This window comes from Heterodontus francisci, chromosome 12, assembly GCF_036365525.1.
Source record: "Heterodontus francisci isolate sHetFra1 chromosome 12, sHetFra1.hap1, whole genome shotgun sequence".
In the NCBI taxonomy this organism is placed as follows: domain Eukaryota; kingdom Metazoa; phylum Chordata; class Chondrichthyes; order Heterodontiformes; family Heterodontidae; genus Heterodontus; species Heterodontus francisci.
The window spans coordinates 72141819-72167405 of NC_090382.1; the positions used below are offsets into that span (position 1 = coordinate 72141819).

Below are 25587 nucleotides of genomic sequence, written 5' to 3' on the forward strand. Positions count from 1 at the left end.
ATGGACCTGGCGCGGAGACGCGATGACGTTGGCGCTGTGAGGTGACGTCATCCTGCGCATGAGCCACTTAGTCCTGGCAAGATTTAGCTGCGCATGTGCGCAGCATGACGCACTCTGATGATGTCAGCGGGCCGCTGCGTTGTCAGTAATCACTTTGATGTAACAATGGTCCCCACATCCTGGGACATTTTATGAACACCTCAGGGGAGAGCGTCTCGAGTCACTTGACTAAAACCAAACCCTGTTAAGCTTTTATCTTAAAAGAAGTAACTGCTCTGAGAGAGACAGTAAAAGTCAGTGGCGAACCAAATTGTTCCGAGGCAGGACTTGCAACCGCTTGAGGGAGGAGGTCCCGCCTCATTGAATTGCCGGCCAATCAGTGGGCCGGCAGCTCTTTGTCCCAGCAGCGCCCCTGGGAGCGGTGGCCACTGCTGGGACTGCAGTCCAGCTGACCGCAGAGGAAGACATGGAGCCGGGAGTTAAGGTATGTTTTGGTTGCCTCGCTGGGGGTAATTGGTCAGGCCCCAGTGAGGCAAGGATGGTTGGTTGGGGGGAAGGGGGGCGTGTTGGCTGCTGGGGGTGGTTGGGTAGTGGGGGCAGTCCTTCATCGGGCACCCTGTGTCTGAAGAGCAGGGTCCCATCCCGCCACCCCGGGGCGATCAGCAGCTTTTCCCGGCTCCAGGACGCCCACTTGCCACGTGCAAAATCCGCATGGAGGCAGGCGAAAGCCCTTAAGTGGCCGTTAAGTGGCCACTTAAAGGCCTTGATTGGCCTGGGGAGGGCGGGCCGTTTTTCCTCACCCGCCCTACGTAAAGGGCGGCGGAGTCGGGAGCGGGTTGGGAAAGCCTCCCGGAGCCTCCTGCCCCATTTTATGCCATCCCCCCTCCACCATCCCGCTCATTGGGGTGGTGTACAATTCCGGCCTTGGTCTCATTGTATATTGTTATCTTACGCATTTTTAATCAGTTGCATTAAATTACATATTTCATTCAAGTTTAGATTTCGCATAAAAACAGCTAGACAGAAAAACATGACTTTATGTGACATGGTGAACCCTGTAATATTTCAAACATTGAATTATGTCAATATATAATGAACCTTCAATTTCAGTGAAATAAATCTGACAATCCTGACAATTGTGTGTAATTTATCTGGATAAATCATGGCTGCACAGAGCATGTAAGAACCTCTAGAATCCTTCATATGCCAGTTAACTCTCAGAAACTTAGAATGTGATTTACCAATAGCAGGGAAAAATACATTGGACACACATTTTGGCTACACCAGATAATTAGGGAGCCCTTTCCAGTGCATCAGTTGATTTTTCATTACTGTACTGGGTAGCAAATATTGAAGTTCTTGTTTTTCTATTCACTTCTGTCCTTTTCACTTTCTTTTTCATCTGCTTCTAATGGGAAGTGACAGCTGTGTCATTCATATCTCGTACAGTTGTTCTGATGACCTACCTCTTACTGAGCCAAGTACTCACAGTGACAGCTATCTTTAATTATCCTGTCACTGGCTTCACCCTGGTCTATAAATACCAGGAAGAGCCTACAAATGTTAAGCTGACATTTCGAACATTACCACATGACCATATAGGTCATTAAAACAAGGGAATAAGCCATTGTAAAGTAAAAATTACATGACAAAAGTGACAGGTTGGTCTGACAGAGATATGCAATATCTTAACAATTTAATTTAATGTATCATACGATTGCCAAATTTCAAAACAGCTGAAGAAAAAAAGCTCTTTTTAAAGTTTAAAAGTTATCTGCAATGAACAATAAAAAATTGCAGAAAGAGAAAATATGTTGCAGTTGCTTTAATAATGGAAAATAATCAAGTTTTTTTAAATGTGCCAACATGAATCAGTGGAGACTCTCTTGCCTCTGACTTTGAAGATTCAATCTTCACGCTGGTTAGTGCCGGAATTTGGGTGTGAACAACTATGAACTGCCATGCTAAATTGGTCATCAGGTGATGCCAGTTGCGCCCCAAGAGGCAATGCACTGGTTGCGAAGAAGACGAAGATTGGCCGGCGGGGATGCCAGCACCGGACCTACAATAAGTCTCGGGTGGGTGAGGAGTGAGCAATGGCTGGCAGTGGCTTGCAGTTTCAGTGAGCAGCCTTATACAGGAGCAAGTTCCAGATTTCCAACAACAACTTATATTTATATAGTGCCTTTAACGTAATAAAATGTCCCAAGGCGCTTCACAGGTGCATTATAAAACAAAATATGACACCGAGCCACAAAAGGAGATATTAGGCCAGACGACCAAAAGCTTGGTCACAGGTAGGTTTTAAGGTGTGTCTTCAAGGAGGAAAGCGAGGTGGAGAGATGTTAGGAGGGAATTCCAAAGCTTGGGGCCTAAGCAACTGAAGCCACCACCAATGTTGGAGTGATTAAAATTGGAGATGCTCAAGAGGCCAGAATTAGTGGAGCGTACATGGGCTGAATTCTATGAGCCCCTCGATGTTGGGGGTCATGGCGGGGGGGCCCATAAAATTCTTTGGGGAGAGGCCCGCCTCGATCACCTGACGTCAAAAATGCCATGCCTGATATTAGTGGCGGTGGGGCCTTCATCTAAATATTTAAATTAGCATGAATGAAATTCAAATTAATTTGCCTGCCAACGGCAGCCGTCCCACGCCAATTTTACATCCACCCGGCTCCAAATTGCGCGCTTTTGGAACTCCGCTGGAGTTCCGACACGAGACACTGGTGCGGCGAGGGAAGGAATAAAATTATCAGGGTGGGGGGGAGGAGTGGGGGAAACACTCCTATTGGCTGTGGGGATGGTGGGAAGGGGTTAAAGAGCAAATGTGAGAAAGTTGAAGGGGAAAGTTCAGGTCGGGAATAAAACAAGTTTTCAGAAGAAAGGGCAATGAAAAGACCATTTGGGGGGTTGGGAAAGGGCCTCCATCTTTTACTTATTTATTAAAATCAAATGAAATGTAATATGCCTTTAAAAATGTTAAATCTTTGCTAAGAGCTTGAAGCCCTTTAAAAATGGCGCTGCGCCTGCGCAGTGGCACCGGACGCCATTGCCAGGGACGCGGCTGCCCTCCCCTCTATGTCATCGGGGGCGGCCACTACACCCCCCTCCCTTAAAATCAGCCTCCCTGCAAAATTTCGCAGAGGCTGTGCGGCGGCACATCTGTGTCATATCTCGGAGGATTTTGGGGCTGGAGGAGGTTACAGAGACATAGACGTGCGAGACCATGGAGGGATTTGAAAACAGAGATTAGAATTTTAAAATCAATACGTTGCTTGACCAGGAGCCAATGCAGGTCAGCGAGCAAGGGGTGATATGTGAACGGGACTTGGTGCGAGTTAGACACAGGCAGCACTGTTTTGGATGCCCTCAAATTTATGGAGGGTAGAAGGTGAGAGAGTAGCCAGGAGTGCATCGAAACCCATGACACATGAAGATCTAGTATTGGGCCCCTTTATAAGCGGACCAAAGAGTTCCATGAATCAATTTGAACAGGCTCTGTAACACCCCTCCCCCAGTAGAAGATAGGTACTGGACTTTCTGGCAGCTGGGGCAAGCCAGTATCCCTAAAGTGGCATGTGCACCTGCTAACTCAATGCAAATTAAGTGCCCTCCATATGAAAATGCACACTCCGCAGTGTCAGTGATGGAGAAAGTGGAGGGGGAGAACAATGTGATCGTAACTGCTGGGATTGCATGCTAAGAATCTTCGGGTCTAAGAATTGCTACTGTTGCACTCACATTGAAAGACTCCAATTACTAAAAAACATTCCAATGGAAAGCCAAATTTGAAATAGACAGATAGAAACATTGAAAATATACTGCCTAGAAGGAGGCCATTCGGCCTATCATGTCTGTGCCAGCTGGAAAAGAACTACACAGCTTAATCCTACATTTCAGCTGTTGGTCTGTAGCCCTGTATGTTACAGCACTGCAAGTGCATATCCAAGTATCTTTTAAATGCAAAGAGGGTTTTTCCCTCTACCACCCTTTGAGGCAGTGAGTTCCAGACTCCCCCCCACCCCCCCTGACCCTTTCTTCTCAATTCCCCTCTAATCTTTCTGCCAATTACTTTAAATCTATGTCCCCCATTTATTGATCTCTCTGCAAAGGGAAATGGGTCCTTCCTGTCCACCGTATCTAGGCCGCTCATAACTTTATACATCTCAATTAAATCTTCCCTCAGCCTCCTCTGCTCCAAAGAAAAACAACCCCAGCCTATCCAATCTTTCCTCAAAGCTAAATTCTCCATTCCTGGCAACATCTTCCTAAATCTCCTCCATTCCCTCTCGAGTGTGATCACATCCTTCCTGTAATGTGGTGACCAAAATTGTGTGTAGTACTCTAGCTGTGGCCCAACTAGTGTTTCTCCAGGTCTAGCATAGTCTCCCTGCTCTGATATTCTATGCCTCAGTTAATAAAGGAAAGAATTGCATATTCCTTCTTAACCACCTTATCTACCTGTCCTGCTACCTTCAGGGATCTGTGGACTTGCACTCCATTCCTCTACACTTCTCAGAATCCAAACACCAAACATTTATTATGTATTCCTTCCCTTGTTTGCCCTCCCCAAATGCATTGCCACACACTTCTCTGGACTGAATTCCATTTATCATTTTCTACCCACATGACCAGTTCATTGATATCTTCCTGCGGTTTATAGCTTTCTTCCTCACTATCAACTACACAATCAATTTTTGTCTCTACTGTAAACTTCTTAATCATGCTCCCGACATTTAAGTCTAAATCAATGTTATATACGACAAAAAGCAAGGGTCCTGGTCAAAAGCCTTGCTACCCTCATTGACTCTATTTGTTACCTCCTCAAAAAATTCAATCAAGTTAGTCAGACAAGACCTTCCCTCATTTCTGAAAAATAAAACTAGAATGACGACAAATACACAAAATATTCACAAACAAATCAAATTTTGCATGTGGTGTTGGAACAAGTTTGGTTTTTTTTTGTTACTTAGATCTGCAAAAAATACAGTGACAATAGTGAAAGGAAAAGTAAATAAATAGGGCCCAAGACTGCAGAACAGGATGACAATAACAGAATAAAAGATCACAACTATTTAAAAGCATAGTTGTTCCCTTGTTTCTCCTTCAGAGAAGAGAAATTTAAAAATAATTTACGTTACCATGCAACAATTATTTGATTATTCCTTGTCTCAAGAAAATCCTTGAGATATTTGTGAGGCTCATATTAGTTTTGGGCTCTGATTATGGTTTGTGAGTGTCAATTCCATATCTGGTAGGTGAGTTCAAAGTCCTACCCTGAGGAATTGATTACAATACTATATTCCATTTTCTCAGAATCCATTTTCCTTTCATATTTGTTTCTGTAACTAAGCATTTCCAAAGTAGCACATTCTGCTTTTAACTGAGATGCCATTTAAATTTTACAGCATTTATGGATGTAAATTAATGAAGAAGGATATGATTATAAATCTGAAAATCAAAGCTTGTGAGTTATGTAAATTTTCCATTTAATCCAAACTGGGCTGGATTTTTCTCTACCATACCATCCAAAATTGCGGGTATCGCAGTAGAACATTGAGGAAAATTGAATGGGGAGATTACCCCAGTTGTAACACAGCTGGAACCTGTCATAGCCGCTAAGCGCATTGCACTGCTGAACTACAAGAAAGCCCCCAGCGAGTTAACATCCGTAGCACTTAAAACAGCCAGAAGTGCTGCACAAAGAACAGCCAGGCGCTGCGCAAATGACTACTGGCAACACCTATGCAGTCATATTCAGCTGGCCTCAGACACCGGAAACATCAGAGGAATGTATGATGGCATTAAGATGATCGCCCCCCTCAAATTTAAATCAGGGGACACAATCACTGACCAATGCAAGCAAATGGACCGCTGTGTTGAGCAATACCCAGAACTGTACTCCAGGGAGAATGTTGTCACTGTGACTGCCCTCAATGCAGCCCAGCCTCTGCCAGTCATGGATGAGCTGGACGTACAGCCAACAAAATCGGAACTCAGTAATGCCATTGATTCTCTAGCCAGCGGAAAAGCCCCTGGGAAGGCATTACCCCTGAAATAATTAAGAGTGCTAAGCCTGCTATACTCTCAGCACTCTACAAACTGCTTTGCCTGTGCTGGGATGAGGGAGCAGTACCACAGGACATGCGCAATGCCAATATCATCAGCCTCTATAAAAACGAAGGTGACCGTGGTGATTGCAACAATTACCGTGGAATCTCCCTACTCAGCATAGTGGGGAAAGTCTTCGCTCGAGTCGTTTTAAACAGGCTCCAGAAGCTGGCCGAGCGTGTCTACCCTGAGGCACAGTGTGGCTTTCGAGCAGAGAGATCCACCATTGACATGCTGTTCTCCCTTCGTCAGCTACAGGAGAAATGCCGCGAACAACAGATTCCCCTCTATGTTGCTTTCATTGATCTCACCAAAGCCTTTGACCTCGTCAGCAGACGTGGTCTCTTCAGACTACTAGAAAAGATCAGATGTCCACCAAAGCTACTAAGTATCATCACCTCATTCCATGATAATATGAAAGGCACAATTCAGCATAGCGGCGCCTCATAAGACCCCTTTCCTATCCTGAGTGGCGTGAAACAGGGCTGTGTTCTCGCACCTACACGGTTTGGGATTTTCTTCTCCCTGCTGCTCTCACATGCGTTCAAGTCTTCAGAAGAAGGAATTTTCCTCCACACAAGATCAGGTGGCAGGTTGTTCAACCTTGCCCGTCTAAGAGCGAAGACCAAAGTACGGAAAGTCCTCATCAGGGAACTCCTCTTTGCTGACGATGCTGCATTAACATCTCACACTGAAGAGTGTCTGCAGAATCTCATCGACAGGTTTGTGGCTGCCTGCGTCGAATTTGGCCTAACCATCAGCCTCAAGAAAACGAACATCAGGGGACAGGACGTCAGAAATGCTCCATCCATCAACATCGGCGACCACGCTCTGGAAGTGATTCAAGAGTTCACCTACCTAGGCTCAACTATCACCAGTAACCTGTCTCTAGATGCAGAAATCAACAAGCGCATGGGAAAGGCTTCCACTGCTACGTCCAGACTGGCCAAGAGAGTGTGGGAAAATGGTGCACTGACACGGAACACAAAAGTCCGCGTCTATCAAGCCTGTGTCCTCAGTACCTTGCTTTATGGCAGCGAGGCCTGGACAACGTATGTCAGCCAAGAGCGACGTCTCAATTCATTCCATCTTTGCTGCCTCCGGAGAATCCTTGGCATCAGGTGGCAGGACCGTATCTCCAACACAGAAGTCCTCGAGGCGGCCAACATCCCCAGCTTATACACCCTACTGAGTCAGCGGCGCTTGAGATGGCTTGGCCATGTGAGCCGCATGGAAGATGGCCGGATCCCCAAGGACACAATGTACAGTGAGCTCGCCATTGGTATCAGACCCACCAGCCGTCCATGTCTCCGCTTTAAAGACGTCTGCAAACGCGACATGACGTCCTGTGACGTTGATCACAAGTCGTGGGAGTCAGTTGCCAGCGATCGCCAGAGCTGGCAGGCAGCCATAAAGGCGGGGCTAAAGTGTGGCGAGTCCAAGAGACTTAGCAGTTGGCAGGAAAAAAGACAGAAGCGCAAGGGGAGAGCCAACTGCGAAACAGTCCTGACAACCAATTTTATCTGCAGCACCTGTGGAAGAGTCTGTTACTCTAGTATTGGCCTTTATAGCCACTCCAGGCACTGCTCCACAAACCACTGACCACCTGCAGACGCTTACCCATTGTCTCCCGAGACAAGGAGGCCAAAGAAGAAGAACACTATCATATTTAAGTCAGAAGGTTGTGGGTTCAAGCCCATGTTAAAAGACTTTCGCACATAATCTAGGCTGACACTCCAGCACAATATTAAGCTAATGCTGTGTTATCAGAGGTGCTAACTTTTAGATAAGACATTACATGACGCCACATCTGCCTGTCCAAGTGAACATTAAAGATCTCATTGTACTAATTGAAGGGAGTTCTCTCGGTGCCCTGTTCAACACTTATCCCTGAATCAACATATCTAATCGATAAGATTAGATTAGATTAGATTAGATTAGAGATACAGCACTGAAACAGGCCCTTCGGCCCACCGAGTCTGTGCCGAACATCAACCACCCATTTATACTAATCCTGCACTAATGCGATATTCCTACCAAACATCCCCACCTGTCCTGATATCTCCCTACCACCTACCTATACTAGTGACAATTTATAATGGCCAATTTACCTATCAACCTGCAAGTCTTTTGGCTTGTGGGAGGAAACCGGAGCACCCGGAGAAAACCCACGCAGACACAGGGAGAACTTGCAAACTCCACACAGGCAGTACCCGGAATCGAACCCGGGTCCCTGGAGCTGTGCGGCTGCGGTGCTAACCACTGCGCCACTGTGCCGCCCTAATAGATAAATAGATTAACTAGTCATTTATCTTATTGTTGTTTGAGAGACCTTTGCTGTGTGTAAACAAAAATTAGCTGAAGAGCTTGCTGTTATCCCAGAAGATAACATAGACATTGAAGATTCCTGGAAGAAGTTAAGGGATGTCACTCATAGTATGTATCTGAGGTCCTTGGATTTGTCAAATAGAAGCACTAAGATTGGTTCAACAAAAACAACCAAGATATAGCCAAGCTACTAGATGATGTTCGCAATACTCACAGATCCTACATACCTGATAAAAAAAAATCACGCACGAAACATCAGATAACATCTAGCAAAACACACTACAGGCCAAATTAAGAGAGATGAAGCACCGATGGTGGGAGAACAAAGCTGCAGAGCTTCAGGAAGCTGCTGATAAACACGACTTAAGGGCGCTCCATGAAGGTCTCTGATCTGTTTATGGTCTCAAAACCAATGGTTTGACACCCATCCTCCCAGCAGATGGCAATCAGTTCCCAACGAACAGGCATGAGATTCTCTCTTGTTGGGCAGAGCACTTTAACAATCTTCTGAACGAAGAATCCAGTGTGTGACGATGCCTCTGAATCACTTCTACAGCATTGCGTTCTGGATGACCTTGCCCTCGAACCATCTCAAGCCGATGTCACCAAGGCCATAAAGCAACTGTCTGTGGGTAAGACCCGAGAGCTGATGGCATTCCACCTGAAGTATTCAAGTATGGAGGACCCCACATAGTTAGGAAACTCATTAGCCTCTTCTGCATTGTGCCCCACGATTACAAAGATGCTTCCATAACTCACCTGTATAAACGGAAGGCAAGCAAGTCCATCTGTGACAATCATTGCGATAGTTCACTTCTCTCCACAGTGGGAAAAATTCTTGCAAGGGTTATTGTCAACAGGATTGTCGCTCATCTTACAGACTCGGTGTACCCAGAATCACAGTGTGGCTTTTGTGCTGGATGAGAAACAGTCGACATGATCTTTGTGGCGTGTCAAATTCAAGAAAAGTTCCGTGAACAGAACAAAAACCTGAAGGCCTGTGGAAGGTGCTATACAAATATGGCTAACCTGAAAAGACGAACAGGATTAGCTGCTCATTTCACGATGGCCAGTGAGATACAGAATGGTGCCTTATCAGATGCCTTTCCTTTCATGGCACCAAGCAAGGCTGCATAATGGCTCCAGTTGTTTGCCATCTACTGTTTGACCATGCTCTTGTATGCACTCAAAGATCTTGACACAAGAGTACACATTCAGTTCAAGTTAGATGGAAACCTGTTCAATCTGCAAAGGCTCAAGTCTCACACAAAGATCAAAGAACAGCTACTAAGCGAACTCATGTTTGCAGATGACTGTGCTCGCATAACACATGCTCTGGAGGACATCCAGCTGCTTGTTGACTGCTTTGCCCAAGCGTCTGAACGTTTTGCCTTACAATAAGTCTGGAAAACACAGAGATCTTTTTTAAAATATTCATTCATGGGATGTGGGCATCACTGGCTTGGCCAGCATTTATTGCCCATCCCTAATTGCCGTTGAGAAGGTGGTGGTGAGCTGCCTTTTTGAACCGCTGCAGTTCCTGGGTGTAGGTACACCAACAGTGCTCTTAGGAAGGGAGTTCCAGGATTCTGACCCAGTGACAATGAAGGAACGGTGATATAGTTTCAAGTCAGGATAGTGCGTGGCTTGGAGGGGAACTTGCAGGTGGTGGTGTTCCCATGCATCTGCTGCCCTTGTCCTTCTAGGTAGCAAATGTTGCGGGTTTGGAAGGTGCTGTTGAAGGAGCATTGGTGAGTTGCTGCAGCACATCTTGTAGTTGGTACACACTGCTGCCACTGTGCATCCCTGGTGGAGGGAGTGAATGTTGAAGGTGGTGGATGGGGTGCCAATCATGCGGGCTGCTTTGTCCTGGATGGTGTCAAGCTTCTTGCGTGTTGTTGGAGCTGCACCCATCCAGGCAAGTGCAGAGTAGTCCATCACACTCCTGATTTGTGCCTTGTAGATGGTGGACAGGCTTTGTGGAATCAGGAGGTGAGTTACTCGCTGCAGAAATCCCAGCCTCTGACCTGCTCGTGTAGCCACAGTATTTATGTGGTTGGTTCAGTTCAGTTTCTGGTCAATGGCAATCTCCAGGATGTTGATAGTGGGGGATTCAGTGATCATAATGCCATTGAATGTCATGGGGAGATGGTTAGATTCTCTCTTATTGGAGATGGTCATTGCCTGGCACTTGTGTGTCGCGAATGTTACTTGCCACTTATCAGCAAGTGGCAGCTAGATATTGTCCAGGTCTTGCTGCATTTCTACACGGACTGCTTCAGTATCTGAGGAGTCATGAATGGTGCTGAACATTGTGCAATCATCAGCGAAAGTCCCCACTTTGACCTTATCATTGAAAGAAGGTCATTGATGAAGCAGCTGAAGATGGTTGGGCCTAGGACACTATCCTGAGGAACTCCTGCAGTGATGTCCTGGAACTGAGATGATTGACCTCCAACAACCACAACCACCTTCCTTGGCACTAGTTATGATTCCAACCAGTGGAGAGTTTTCCCCGATTCCCATTGACTCCATAGAGTCATGGATCATACAGCACAGATACAGGCCCTTCGCCCCATCGTGTCTGTGCCGGCCATCAAGTATCTACCTATTCTAATCCCATTTTCAAGCACTTGGCCCGTAGCCTTGTATGCTATGGCGTTTCAAGTGCTCATCTAAATACTTCTTAAATGTTGTGATGGTTCCTGCCTCTACCACCCCTTCAGGCAGTGCGTTCCAGATTCCAACCATCCTCTGGCTAAAATATTTTTTCCTCAAATCTCTAAACCTCCTGCCCCTTACCTTAAATCTATGCCCCCTGGTTTTTGACTCCTCCGCTAAGGGAAAAACTTTCTTCCTATCTAATCTATCAATGCCCTTCATAATTTTGTATACCTCACTCATGTCCCCCCTCAGCCTTCTCTACTCTAAGGAAAACAACCCTAGCCTTTTCAGTCTCTCTTCATAGCTGAAACGCTCCAGCCCAGGCAACATCCTGGTGAATCTCCTCTGCACCCTCTCCAGTGCAATCAAATCCTTTCTATAGTCTAGACTCCAGTTTTGCTCGGGCTCCTTGATGCCATACTCGGTCAAATGCTGCCTTGATGCCAAGGGCAGTCACCCTCACCTCACCTCTTGAGTTCAGCTCTTTTATTCATGTTTGAACCAAGGCTGTAATGAGGTCAGGAGCTGAGTGGCCCTGGTGGAACCCAAACTGAGCGTCACTGAGCAGGTTATTGCTAAGCAAGTGCTGCTTGATAGCATTGTTGACAACACCTTCAATCGCTTTACTGATGATTGAGAGTAGGCTGATGGGGCGGTAATTGGCTGGGTTGGACTTGTCCTGCTTTTTGTGTACAGGACATACTTGGGCAATTTTCTACATTACCGGCTAGATGCCAGTGTTGTGGCTTTACTGGAACAACATGGCTAGGGGCGCGGCACACTCTGGAGTGCAGGTCTTCAGTACTATTGACGGAATGTTGTCAGGGCCCATAGCTTTTGCAGTATCCAGTACCTTTAGTCGTTTCTTGATTTCATGTGGAGTGAATCGAATTGGCTGAAGACTGGCATCTGTGATGCTGGGGATTTCAGGAGGAGGCCGAGATGGATCATCCACTTGGCACTTCTGGCTGGAAATTGTTACAAATGCTTCAGCCTTATCTTTTACACTGATGTGCTGGGCTCCCCCATCATTGAAGATGGGGATATTTGTGGAGCCACCTCCCATATATACACACCCACATACACACAGTTAGTTTAAATATATATAATAATATCATCAGATAGAGAATTGACAGTTTCATCTAGTTACCTCTTAAAGTTGAACGAATGGTATCTTTGCCTTCAGTTCGGGTTTTGGTTCCATCTAAAGGAGGATGAAATACCAAAAAATGAATAGGGGTTAAAAGCATGAAATGAATTTCAAACAGCCAGATATCGTGCCCTTTTTAAAATTACATAGCTTTTTAAAATTAAAACGTGTATCAATTTACTTTATAGGGAGAAACATACCATTTCAAAATGCACAATGCACATGACTAAGTAATTAAAGGTTGCATACTTGATTCTAAATTATGTTACATTTTCCATTCCTTTATCAAGATAAAATGACAATGCTTCTTGGAACATTTGTCAGATAGAAAGAAGTGCAAAACTAATGGCAGATGTGGAAATTCTTTGTTCCTGTAAGGCAATTGAATGGTACTTTGAGAACAGTGTGAACATTACCTGAAATGCTCCTCACGGCAGATATCATGGCATTAATTTGAACCACAGTCGTTCGCATTTAAATTATGTATGAACTGAGGTATTGTAACATCAGTAAAGATTAACTATGGCTAATTTATTTGATAAATCCCATTCAGGAGAATAAACTTTTCTTAAGTAAAAGCTCAAGTGATAAAAGTTTTTTTTAACTTCAGTCCAATGAGCGCAATAATTTTAAGTATGAACATAGACAGTAGTTTGCTGTTCCATTAAATGCATGTACATCAACCTGAAAAACTAGTAAAAGCTGACCACCAGCTTCAAAAAACACAGACAACTTGAAAATGTTCCTGTATATTTTCCTTTGATATGTTGTTACTTTGAATACACAGTGGGATTATGGACCTGTCATAGCTTAAGTTGCAGGTATACGCAACCTTCCACCATGCCTGCGGCACCTTACATTGGCGATAACCTTAAATCCCTGTGATTTCCCACAGCTGTCCAGGTGGGTGGGGGCTAAGAAAGCTGACAAACTATCCAGACCTCAACAGTGAGAGACACAGGAGATTTTAACTCCAGAACTCCAGAAACTAGCAGAAAGTGGTAGCTGGCCAGCAAGCAGAATCACAGTGTCAGCCTCCAGGAATGGTACCATCATGACAATGTAGTGGACTAGAAATCGGAGGCCTGGATGAATAGTCCAGAGAACGTAAATTCAAAACCCATCTTGGTAGCTTGTGAATTTGAATTCAGTTTAAAAGAAAACTAGATAAACCTGGAATAAAAAGCTGGTATCAATAAAAGTGACCATGAAGCTGTCAAGATTGTGGTAAAAACCCAACTGGTTCACAAATGTCCTTTAGGGAAGGAAACTACCATCATTAACCAGTCTGGCTGATATGTGACTCCAATCCCAGACCAATGTGGTTGACTTTTAACTGCCACACAATTTTATCAAACCACGACAAAATGGAATAAAACGAATAAAAGCAGACGGACTATTTGGCTTTGACTTAAGCACTGGCACTTAGTCCACTGGACCCTACAAACCTCAACATCAGGGAACTGGTGCTAATGTTAGGAGAGCTGTCTCACAGACTAGTCAAGCAACAGCCTGAGATAGTCATACTCACAGAATCATAATTAACATCCAACATCCCAGACTCCTCCATCACCATCCCTAGGTATGTCCTGTCCCACCAGCAGGATAGACCCACTAGAAGTGGAGGCCCAATGGTATACAATCTGGTGGGAGTGGCTCTGGGAGTTCTCAACATTATGACCCCACAAAGTTTCAAGGTTTCAGGTCAAAGATGGACAAGGAAAGCTCTTGCTGATTATCACCTACTGCCCTCCCTCAGCTGATGAATCAGTACTCCTCCATGTTAAGCATGATTTGGAAGAAGCACTGAGGGTACAGATTATACTCTGGGTAGGGCCTTCAATGTCCTTATCAAGTGTGGCTTGGTAGCAACACCACTGACTGAGCTGACTGAGTCCTGAAGGACCAAACGCGTCTTCCCCTCCTCTCCCCTGTCAGCATTCCAAAGGGATCGTTCTCTCCGTGACACCCTGGTCCACTCCTCCATTACCCCCACCACCTCATTCCCTTCCCACACGCACCTTCGCCTGCAATCGCAGGAGGTGTAATACCTGCCTATTTACCTCCTCTCTCCTCACTATCCAGGCCCCAAACACTCCTTTCAGGTGAAGCAGCAATTTACTTGTACTTCTTTCAATTTAGTATACTGTATTCGCTGCTCACAATGTGGTCTCCTCTACACTGGGGAGACCAAACGCAGACTAGCTGACCGCTTTGCGGAATACTTCCGCTCAGTCCGAAAGCATGACCCCAAGCTTCTGGTTGCTGGCCATTTCAACACTCCCCCCTGCTCTCATCTCTGTCCTGCGATTGCTGCAGTGTTGCAGTGAACATCAATGCAAGCTCGAGAAACAGCACCTCATTTACCAATTAGGCATGCTACAGCCTGCCGGACTGAACATTGAGTTCAATAATTCCAGAGCATGATGGGCCCCCCGTTTTATTTTTAGTTCTTTTTTCTTTTTTCATTTTTTATGTGTTTATTTTACTTTAGTTTGTTTAGTTTTGTGCCTACGCATTTTTTTTTCATGTTTGTGCTTGGGGCCAGGCTGTTCAGTTATCTCTCAATTAACACCCTCTCTGTGCTAACGCTTTGTCTTTCACCACACTATTAACATACTGTTTACCTTTGTTCCATGACCTTATGGTCAGTTATTCCCTTGTCCTATCAACACCTTTTTTGTTATCTCTTGCCCCACCCCTGCTTTACTTGCTTAAAACCTATTACATTTCTAGCCTCTGCTAGTTGTGATGAAGGGTTACTGACCTGCTTCTCTCTCCACAGATGCTGCCAGACCTGCTGTGTGTTTCTAGAATTCCTTGTTTTTATTCCTGAAGGACATATCTGCTAGACTTGCGGCAGGAGAAGACAGAACCAACACAAGGGAAAAACTTACTTGACCTCGTCCTCACCAATCTACCTGTTGCAGATGCATCTGTCCATGATTGTATTGGTAGGAGTGACCAACACACAGTCCTTGTGGAGACGAAGTGCTGCCTTCACACTGGGGATATCCTCTATCATGTTGTGTGCAACTACAACCATGTTAAATGGGACACGTTAATAACAGATCTAGCAGCTCAAAACTGGGCATTCTTGAGTTGCTATGGGCCATCAGCAGCAGCTGAGGTGTATTCAACCACAATCTGTAAACTCATGGCCCAGCATATCCCTCACTACCAATACCATAAAGCAGAAGCCAAGCACAAAAGCAAAATACTGAGGATGCTGGAAATCTGAAATAAAAACAGAAAATGCTGGAAATGCTCAGGCGGTCAGACAGCATCCGTGGAGAGAGTAAAAAAAAGAATTAATGTTTCAGATCTGTGACAGATGCTGCCTGACCTACTGAGTATTTCCAGCATTTTATGTTTTTAAAGCACCAACTCTGGCTCAATGGGATGTGTAAAGGAGTGTGCCAAGAGCAGCACCAGGCATACCTGAAAATAAGCTGCCAATCTGGTGAAGCTACAACACAGGACTACATGCATGCTAAACAGAGGAAGCAGCATGCGATAGACAGAGCTAAATGATCCTAAAAGCAACGGATCAGATCCAAGTCCTGCAATCCTACTACATCCAGTCGTGAATGGTGGTGGACAATAAATAACTAACTGGAGAAGGATGCTGCTGAGGTGCAAAAGACAAGGCTGAAGCGTTTGCAATCATCTTCTGCCAGAAGTATCAAGTGTGTGATCATTTTCGGTATCACTCTGATCTCTCCACCATTACAGATGCCAGTCTTCAGCCAATTTCTACACTTCAAGTGATATTAAGAAACAGCTGAATGCATTGGACACTGCAAAGCTATGGGCCCTGACAACATCCTGGCTGTAGTGCTGAAGATCTGCGCTCCAGAAATAATCCCATCTCTACCCGTTCCAGAGTACCTACAATACTGGCATCTACTTAGCAACGTAGAAAATTGCCCACGCCTGGCCTGCCTGTAAAAAGTAGCACAAATCGAAACTGGATAATTGTCAGTCCTATCAGTCTACTGTCAGTAATCAAAGTGATGGAAGGTGTCGTCAACAGTGCTGTCAAGTGATACTTACTAACCAACAATCTGCTTACTGATGACTACTTTGGATTTGTCCAGAATCACTTGGCTCCAGACCTCATTACAGCCTTGGTCTAACCATGGACGAAAGAGCTGAATTCCAGAGGTCAGCTGTGAGTGACTGTCCTTGACACTAAGGCAGCATTTGACTGAGTGTGGCACCAAGGAGCCCTAGTTAAACTCAACAATGGGAATCAGGAGAAAACTCTCCAGTGGTTGGAATCATGTCCAGCACAAGGAAATTGACTGTGGCTTTTAGAGGTCAATTATCTCAGTCTTGAGACATTACTGCAAGAGGTCATTAGGGCAATGTCCGAGGCCCAATCATCTTCAGCTTCTTCAACAATGACCTTCCCTTCATCATAAGGTCAGAATTGGGGTTGTTCGATGATGATTGCTCAGTGTTCAGCTCCATTCCCAATTTCTCAGATAATGAAGTAGACCATGGGCTGTATGCTGCAAGATCTGCACAACACCCAGGCTTGGGATGATAGTGGCAAATAACATTTGCATCACACAAGAGCCAGGCAAGAACCATCTCCAACAAGAGAATGTCTAACAACATCCGCTTGTCATTCAATGGCATTATCATTGCCAAATCATTCACTATCAACATTCTTAGGCTGCCATTGACATGGACCAGCCACATAAATGCTATGGCAAATAAAGAAGGCCAAAAGCTAAGTATTATACAACAAGTAACTTACCTCCTGACTCCTCAAAGCCTTTCCACCACAAAGCAGTCTGCTTGATTGGTAGCTCATCCCCCAGCTTAAACATCCACCAAAGGAACAGTCCCCATCACTAAGATAGGTCAGAGGGGAGCCTGATGCAGGGAAGGCCTAAACCTTTCTTGTGAGGCCTTGAGCCAAGGACATACCTACCTTCTTTCAATGTAGTATACTGTCTTCGCTGCTCACAGTGTAGTCTCCTCTACATTGGGGAGACCAAGCGCAGACTGGGTGACCGCTTTGCGGAACATCTCCGCTCAGTCCGCAAGCAGGACCCTGAGCTTCCGGTTGCTTGCCATTTCAACACTCCCCCCTGCTCTCATGCTCACATCTCTGTCCTGGGATTGCTGCAGTGTTCCAGTGAACATCAACGCAAGCTCGAGGAACAGCATCTCATCTACCGATTAGGCACACTACAGCCTGCCGGACTGAACATTGAGTTCAATAATTTCAGAGCATGACAGCCCCCCACTTTACTTTCATTTTTAGTCATTTTTAGTTATTTTTTCTTCCTTTTTTTTTTGCATTCCTTTTTACATTTTTTACAATCTTTTTTTGCATTTATTTCATTTCATCTTAGTTTGTTCAGTTTGCTTACCCACTGTTTTTTTCAGGTTGTTTTTCTTCAGGTTTGCACTTGCTGATGTTCAATATTCAGTGTATTCACACCTAATCTGTACTAATGCTTTGTCTTTCAACACACCATTAACATATTGTTTGCCTTTGCTCCGTGACCTTTTGGTCAGCTATGTGGCCTGGTCCAATCTGCACCTTCTCCTTTGTTATCTCTTGCCCAACCCCCACCTCACTTGTTTATAATCTGTGACTTTTCTAATATTTGTCAGTTCCGAAGAAGGGTCACTGACCCGAAACGTTAACTCTGCTTCTCTTTCCACAGATGCTGCCAGACCTGCTGAGTGAATCCAGCATTTCTTGTTTTTGTTTCAGATTTCCAGCATCCGCAGTATTTTGCTTTTAATTTATTACATACCTACCAGAGGTGGCGGCACAGTGGTATACAGTCGGGAGGGAGTTGCCCTGGGACTTCTCAACATTGACTCTGGGAACCATTAAATCTCATGGCATCAGGTCAAACATGGGCAAGGAAACCTCCCGCTGGTTACCATTTACTGCCTTCCCACAGCTGATGAATCAGTACTCCTCCATGCTGAACACCATTTGAAAGAGGCACTGAGAGTAGCAAAGGCACAGAATGTATTCTGGGTGGGAGACTTCAATACCCATCACCAAGAGTTGCTTGGTAGCACCACTACTGAACGAGCTTGACGAGTCCTGAAGAACATATCTGCCAGACTGAGCCTGTGGCAGGTGGTGAGGGACAAAACTGCTTGACTTTGCCTTCACCGATCTACCTGTCGCAGATGCATCTGTCCATGACAGCATTGCTAGGAGTGACCACTGCACAGTTCTTGTGGAGATGAAGTCCCGACTTCACACTGAGGATACCATCCATCATATAGTGTGCCACGATCATCGTGCTCAATGGTATAGATTCAAAACAGACCTAGCAGATCAAAACTGGGCTTTCATCATCAGTAGAATTGTATTCAACCACAATCTGTAACCTCATCACCTGGCATATCTCACTCTACCATTACCATCAAGCCAGGAGAGCAACCCTGGTTCAATGAGAATTGCAGGACAGCATGGTGCCAACCTGGTGAAGCTACAACACAGGACTACTTGTATGCCAAACAGCGGAAGCAGCATGCAAAAGACAGAGCTAATCGATCCCACAACCAATGGATCAGATCAAAATTCTGCAGTCCTGCCACATCCAGTCATGAATGGTGGCAGACAATTAAAAACTAAACAGAGGAGAAGGCTCCACAAACATCCCCATCCTCAATGATGGGACAGCCCAGCACATCAGTGCAAAGCCAAGGCTGAAGCATTTGCAACCATCTTCCACCAGAAGTGCTGAGTGGATGATCCATCTCAGTCTCCTCCTGAGGACCCCAGCATCACAGACACCAGTTTTCAGTCAATTCAATTCACTCCAAGTGATATCAAGAAATGGTTGAAGGCACTGGATACAGCAAAGTCTATGGGCCCTGACAACATCGCCGAAGACTTATGCAGCAGAAAAAGCCGCATTCCTAGCCAACTTGTTCCAGTACAGCTACAACCATGGCATTTACAGAACAATGTGGAAGATTGCCCAGGTATGTCCTGTCTACAAAAAGCAGGACAAAACCAATTGGCTAATTATTGTCCCATCAATCTACTCTCAATCATCAGCAAAGTAATGGAAGGTGTCATTGACAGCACTTACTCAGCAATAACTTGCTCACCGATATTCATTTTGGGTTCCACCAGGGCCACTCGGCTCCAGATTTTATTACAGCCTTAGTCCAAACATAAGAGCTAATTCTAGAGGTGAGGTGAGGTGAGAGTGATTACCTTGACATCAAGACAGCATTTGACCGAGTATGGCATCAAGGAGCCCTGCCAAAATTGAAATCAGGGGGGAAAACACTCCACCAGTGGGAGTCATACCCAGCACCAAGGAAGATAGTTGCAGTTGTTGGAAGCCAATCATCTCAGCCCCAGGACATTGTTGCAGGAGCTTCTCAGGGCAGTGTCCCAGGCCCAACCATTTTCAGCTGCTTCATCAGTGACCTTCCCTCCATCATAAGGTCAGAAGTGGAGATGTTTGCTGATGATTACACAGTGCCAGTACCATTTGCAACTCCTCAGATGCTGAAACAGTCCGTGTCCACATGTAGCATGACTTGAACAACTTTCAAGCTTCGGCTGATATGTGGCAAGTGACGTTCATGCCGCACAAGTGCCAGGGCAATGACCATCTCCAACAAGAGAGAATCTAATCATCTCCCCTTGACTTGGATTTATGAAAGTTGATAAACCTGTTGGTGTTTTTTGAGGATGTAACTAGCAGGGGGAACCAGTGGATGTGGTGTATTTGGATTTTCAGAAGGCTTTTAATAAGGTTGCACACAGGTTAGTAAGCAAAATTAGAGCACATGGGATTGGGGGTAATATGCTGGCATGGATTGAGAATTGGTTAACAGACATAAAACAAAGAGTAGGGATAAAAGGGTAATTCTCAGCTTGACAGGGTGTGACTAGTGGGGTACTGCAAAGATCAGTGCTTGGGACCCAGCTATTCACAATCTATATCAATGATTTGGATGTGGGGACCAAATGTAATATTTCCAAGTTTACTGATTACACAAAACTAGGTGGGAATGTGAGTTGTGAGGAGGATACAAAGAGGCTTCAAGGGAGATTTAGACAGGTTAAGTGAGTGGGCAAAAAATAGCATAAAATATAATGTGGAAAAATGTGAAGATATCCACTTTGGTAAGAAAAACAGAAATGCAGAGTATTTCTAAATGGTGAGAGATTGGCACGTGCAGATGTTTAAAGATACCTGGGCGTTCTTGTTCATAGTCACTGAAAGCTAACATGCAGGTGCAGCAAGCAATTAGGAAGGCAAATGGTATTTTGGCCTCTATTGCAAGAGGATTTGAGTACAGGAATAAAGAAGTCTTGCTGCAATTGTATAGAGCCTTGGTGAGACTGAACTTAGAGTATTGTGTACAGTTTTGATCTCCTTATCTAAGGAAGGATATACTTGCCATAGAGGGATTGCAATGAAGGTTCACCAGACTATTTTCTGGGATGGTGGGATTGTCCTTTAAGGAGCAATTGAGGAGGCTGGACCTATATTCTCTAGAGTTTAGAAGAATGAGAGGTGAACTCATGGAAGCATACAAAATTCTTACAGGGATCGACAGGGTAGATGGAGGAAGGATACTTCCCCTAATCTAGAACCAGGGGACACAGCCTCAGAATATGAGGTAGGCCATTTAGAACTGAGATGAGGAGGAATTTCTTCACTCAGAGGGTGGTGAATCTTTGGAATTCTCCACCCCAAAGGGCTGTGGAGGCTCAGTCACTGAGTATATTCAAGACAGAGATAGATAGATTTCTGGATGTTAAAGATAACAAGGAATATGGGATTAGTGCGGAAAAATGGCGTTGAGGTAAAAGATCAGCCATGATCTAGTTGAATGGCAGAGCAGGCTTGAGGGGCCTAATGGCTTACTCCTGCTCCTATTTCCTATGTTCCTATGGACACTCAACAGCATTCCCATTATTGAATTACCCACGATTAACATCCTGGGTGTACCACTGACCAGAAACTTTACTGGACCTTCCATATAAATACTGTGGCTACAAGAGGAGGTCAGAGGCTGGGAATTCTGCAGTGAGTAACTCACCTCCTGACTCCCCAAAGCCTGTCCACCATCTACAAGGCAAAAGTCAGGAGTGTGATAGAATAACCTCCACTTTCCTGGATGAGTGCAGGTGCAACAACACTCAAGAAGCTCTGCACCATCCAGGACAAAGCAGCCGCTTGATTGGCACTCCATTTACAACCTTAAACATTCACTCCCTCCACCACTGGTGCACAGTGGCAGCAGTGCATACATATACAAAATGCACTGTAGCAACTTGCCAAGCTTCCTTCAACAGCACCATCCAAACCCACGATCTCTACCACCTAGAAGGACAATGGCAGCAGACGCATGGGAACACCAGCACCTGCAAATTCCTCTACCAGCCACACACCATCCTGACTTGGAACAATTGTTGCTGGGTCAAAGACCTGGAACACCCTTTCTAACAGCACTGTCGTTGCTTCCTGCAGCAGTTCAAGAAGGCAGCTCACCACCACATTCTCAAGGGCAATTAGGGATCTGCAACAATTCTGGCCTTACCAGCAATGCTCCCATCCCAGGAAAGAATAAAAATAAATGCAAAGGTGTTCAACACCTGGAATAACAATAGGAGATGGAATCCTGGGAGTGGCACTGGGTAGGTGTGAGAGTAGCCAGAATGATGCTGACATTTCCCCATCTCCAACCTCCCTTTCCTTTCCAAAGTCCTTCAACATGTCACCTCCCAAATTTGTGCCTGTTTTTCCCAGAACTCCAATCAGGTTTCTACTTCAGCCACAGTACTGAAACGGCTCTTATCAATGTCACTAATGAGATCCTTTGTGACTGTGACAAAGGTAAACTAACCCTCCTCATCCTTCTCAACCTGTCTGCAGCCTTTAACATAGTTGATCACATCATCCTCCTCCTGTACCTCTCCACCATCATCCAGCTGGGTAGGGCTGTAATTGCCTGGTTCCATTATTATCTATCTAATCATAGCCAGAGAATCGCCATTGATGGCTTTTTTCCCCACTCCCACACCGTTACCACTGGTGTTCCCCTAGGATTTATCCTTGGTCCGCTTCATTTTCTAATCTACATGCTGCCCCTCGCTGACATCATCTGAGAACATGGCGTCAGTTTCCACAACACCTAGCTCTACCTCACCAACACCTCTCCTGACTCCTCCACTGTCTCTAAATTGTCAGACTGTTTATCAGGCATCCAGTAATGGATGACAATTTCCTTCAATTAAATATTGGGAAGACTGACGCCATTGTCTTCGGTTCGCACCACAAACTCCGCACCCTTGCCACCACCGACTCTATCCCTCTCCCTGGCAACTGTCTGAGACTGAACCAGACTGTTTGCAACCTTGGTGTCGCATTTGACCCCAAAATGAGCTGTCAACCACATACCACATACCTGCGCCGTCACTAAGACCACCTATTTCCACCTCTGAAGTATTGCTCATCATTGCCCCTGCCTCAGCTCTTCTGCTGCTGAAATGCTCATCCATTCCTTTGTTTCCTCCAGATGGGACTATTCTAATGCACTCCTGGCTGGCCTGCCACATTCTACCTGAGGTCATGAGGTCATCCAAAACTCTGCTGCCTGTTTCCTTATTCGCACCAAATCCCCTTCATTCACCACTCCATGCTCCTTCCCTATATCTCTCTGCCTCAACCTTATTTTCCTCTTTTAAGACACTCCATAAGACCTAACTCTTTATCTAAGCTTTTGGTCATCTGCTCTAATATTTCATTTTGTGGTTTGGTATCATATTTTGTTTTATAATGCTTCTGTGAAGCACCTTGGAATGTTTTATTACATTAAAGGCACTATATAAATACAAGTTGCTGTTACTGTTTGTCTTTAAAGATGGACAAAAGAAACTACATTGAAATTGAGAATGATTAGGGTTTATGTTGTAGGTGACCTTGAAATTCCTGCAATTCTAATGCTTTATTGCCTCATTTATTTGAATGAATCATGTTTGCTACATTTCTTAAAAGTTTTCATCATGAATTATATATATGAGTTAGTGGTATAATACTGCAATTAGCCTTTTCCACTCAAAGGAGCCACAATCAACCTACAAGTAAATAGCTTTTCTTGTAAATGCAATGGTAAATCATCTTCTAAATAATGGGAAGTTGTAATTTGGTTTCTTCCATATGCATGGCCTGCTCATTTCAGAAGTTGTGTGAAAAGATCATTCGATCAGAATAGCAGTGGAATACAAAGATTTATGTTGTCAGACGCCAGTCTTTGTTGTCAACAGAGAGGCTGAAGAAAACCTGTGCAGAAAGCAAACATGCAGATACAGTGAATAAAGCTTTACTTAACTCAAAATCATTTCAAGAAAAATTGAATAGAAATGTTGTGGCTTCAGACTTCAAATACAAGAGCAAAGGACAGCTGCGCACTTTCCCTTGAGGTAAATAAACTGAAGTGTACAGAAAAGTCATGGACCTGAAGCGTTAACCCCTATGTTTACCTCTGCCTGACCTGCTCAGGTGTTTCTAAAATGTTATGTTTTTATTTCAGATTTCTAGCAACTGCAGTATTTTGCTTTTTCAGAAAAAAGTATTTTTTCCCCAACTTGGCATGCAAAAGTACAATAGCTGCAAATTCCTCTTGAAATTAACTTAAATTTCAGCAGAAAGTGATATTAATGTGCACTTGGAAAAATACATTAATTTGTTGTAGAATTGATTTCTGAAAATAATGTCTTAAAAAGACAAAGTAGGTGGGTTTGATTCTGGCCTGTGCTGAGCTGGCTTATCCCAGTCCGGATAATTGGAGTACAAGTGCTTTGAATACCCCTGATCTGAGAGGTAGCAAAACATCAGCCAGGGTTGTCAATCTTGATCATTACCCAGCAACCTTTGTTCGAAAGTATGTGGATGGATGTTGGATGAAAACAGAATGAGGCTTGAATGTAAAGCACTCCATGGTTCAATAGTCTGCTAATACATGAAGACTGACCACCTTGGCAAAGGACCAGAGGGCCGTCTGGTGACTAAGGATTGCACTCCAGCTAAAGTCAGCACTTTCATGAGGGGCGAAAGTTGGCAAAAGAAAAAGCTAAATATAAAAAGTCACAGAACGTCAAAATATGAAATTGCAAAAGTTATTCAATAGTCTTTAGTATTTGTGACAAATGCATGTGCCATCTCAATTTTATTTAAAATAGAACCAACTGCCAAGCTTTTGGGTCATCTTAAAGTGAAGTGGCAGGAAAGAATGTCATCAAATGTCATTCATGATAGAATAGCAGCTAATTAGTTTGATCTTTGTTCTCACTGGTGCGACCAAAGACTTTCTGAAATGAGATAATACTTAAAAATTGTTTTATTTTATTTTTCTAAAGGTGCTAATGCTGTTGGTGTCAAGTGTAGTAATGGAATGAATAGCATATAATTAAGAACGTGAATGTTTAAAATGCTATTGAGATAGGTAAAATCCTGATGCAGTCTATCAAAACTGAAGATGTTCCACATTTAGAAGGATATAGCTTAGCACTATTGTTCAATATTTTTTCCCTAAATACGCCAATGTAAAAAAACTCTGTTCTGATTATATTTCTGCTTTTGTAAATCCTGCACATATGCTACCAGAGTACTTTAAGGGTGACACAAATTTTTATTTTGCATAAATATATCTATTGTGGCAGACTACACATTTGAATCTATGTTATTAAAATAACACCTTATCATAAAATTGCTAAAGCTGGATTGCACACTATAACAAACTCCTCAAGTTGCTAGAAGGTAACGTTAAACGGTCATTTCTAGGTTATCATTCCAATTCTCCAGTTTAACAAGTTGTCCTAACTATTTCACCAGCTAAATATTCTTATGCTCATCTGCACATTTATATGAAGCGTATTAGGTTAAATTTTGCTTAGCAGGTCTTCTAACAGTGTTTGCTGTTAGTTAGATTTATCCTTGCACGTTTAGGATTTTAATTTTTTTGTGTGGCAAGTCTCTGAAACTGTGAACTGATAACATCACAATGAGGGGAACAGGGCTTCTGGGACTTGAGTGAAAAGGGCAGCAAATGTCCTGAACCAATCAGATTGAAAGATGGTGAAATTAGCAGCACAAGGACTGAGAAGGAAGTGTAAATTACAGTGGGTGAATGTAATGTCAAATCAGTTACTCAGGCCAGCATCCCCAGTATCGAGACACGGGTCATGGTTAGTCAATTACGTCAGGCGGGACACAAGACTCCCAAAACAAGCTTTCTACTCCGAGCTCCGTCACGGCACGAGACTACCAGGAGGGCATAGGAAACACTACAAGGATGTCCTTAAAGCCTCC

At 44.3% G+C, this 25587-nt stretch overlaps 1 protein-coding gene across 3 annotated transcripts in view; it reads right to left on the bottom strand.

Annotated features, from left to right (window-relative positions):
- Positions 1–25587, bottom strand: part of spock1 (SPARC (osteonectin), cwcv and kazal like domains proteoglycan 1) — a 770011-nt gene that overhangs the window by 51718 nt on the left and 692706 nt on the right. For all 3 annotated transcript variants that reach the window (XM_068043616.1, XM_068043617.1, XM_068043615.1), the window contains exon 8: positions 12254–12307. In XM_068043616.1, coding sequence (XP_067899717.1) covers positions 12254–12307 — 54 coding nt within the window. The remainder of the gene's footprint in view (positions 1–12253; positions 12308–25587) is intronic.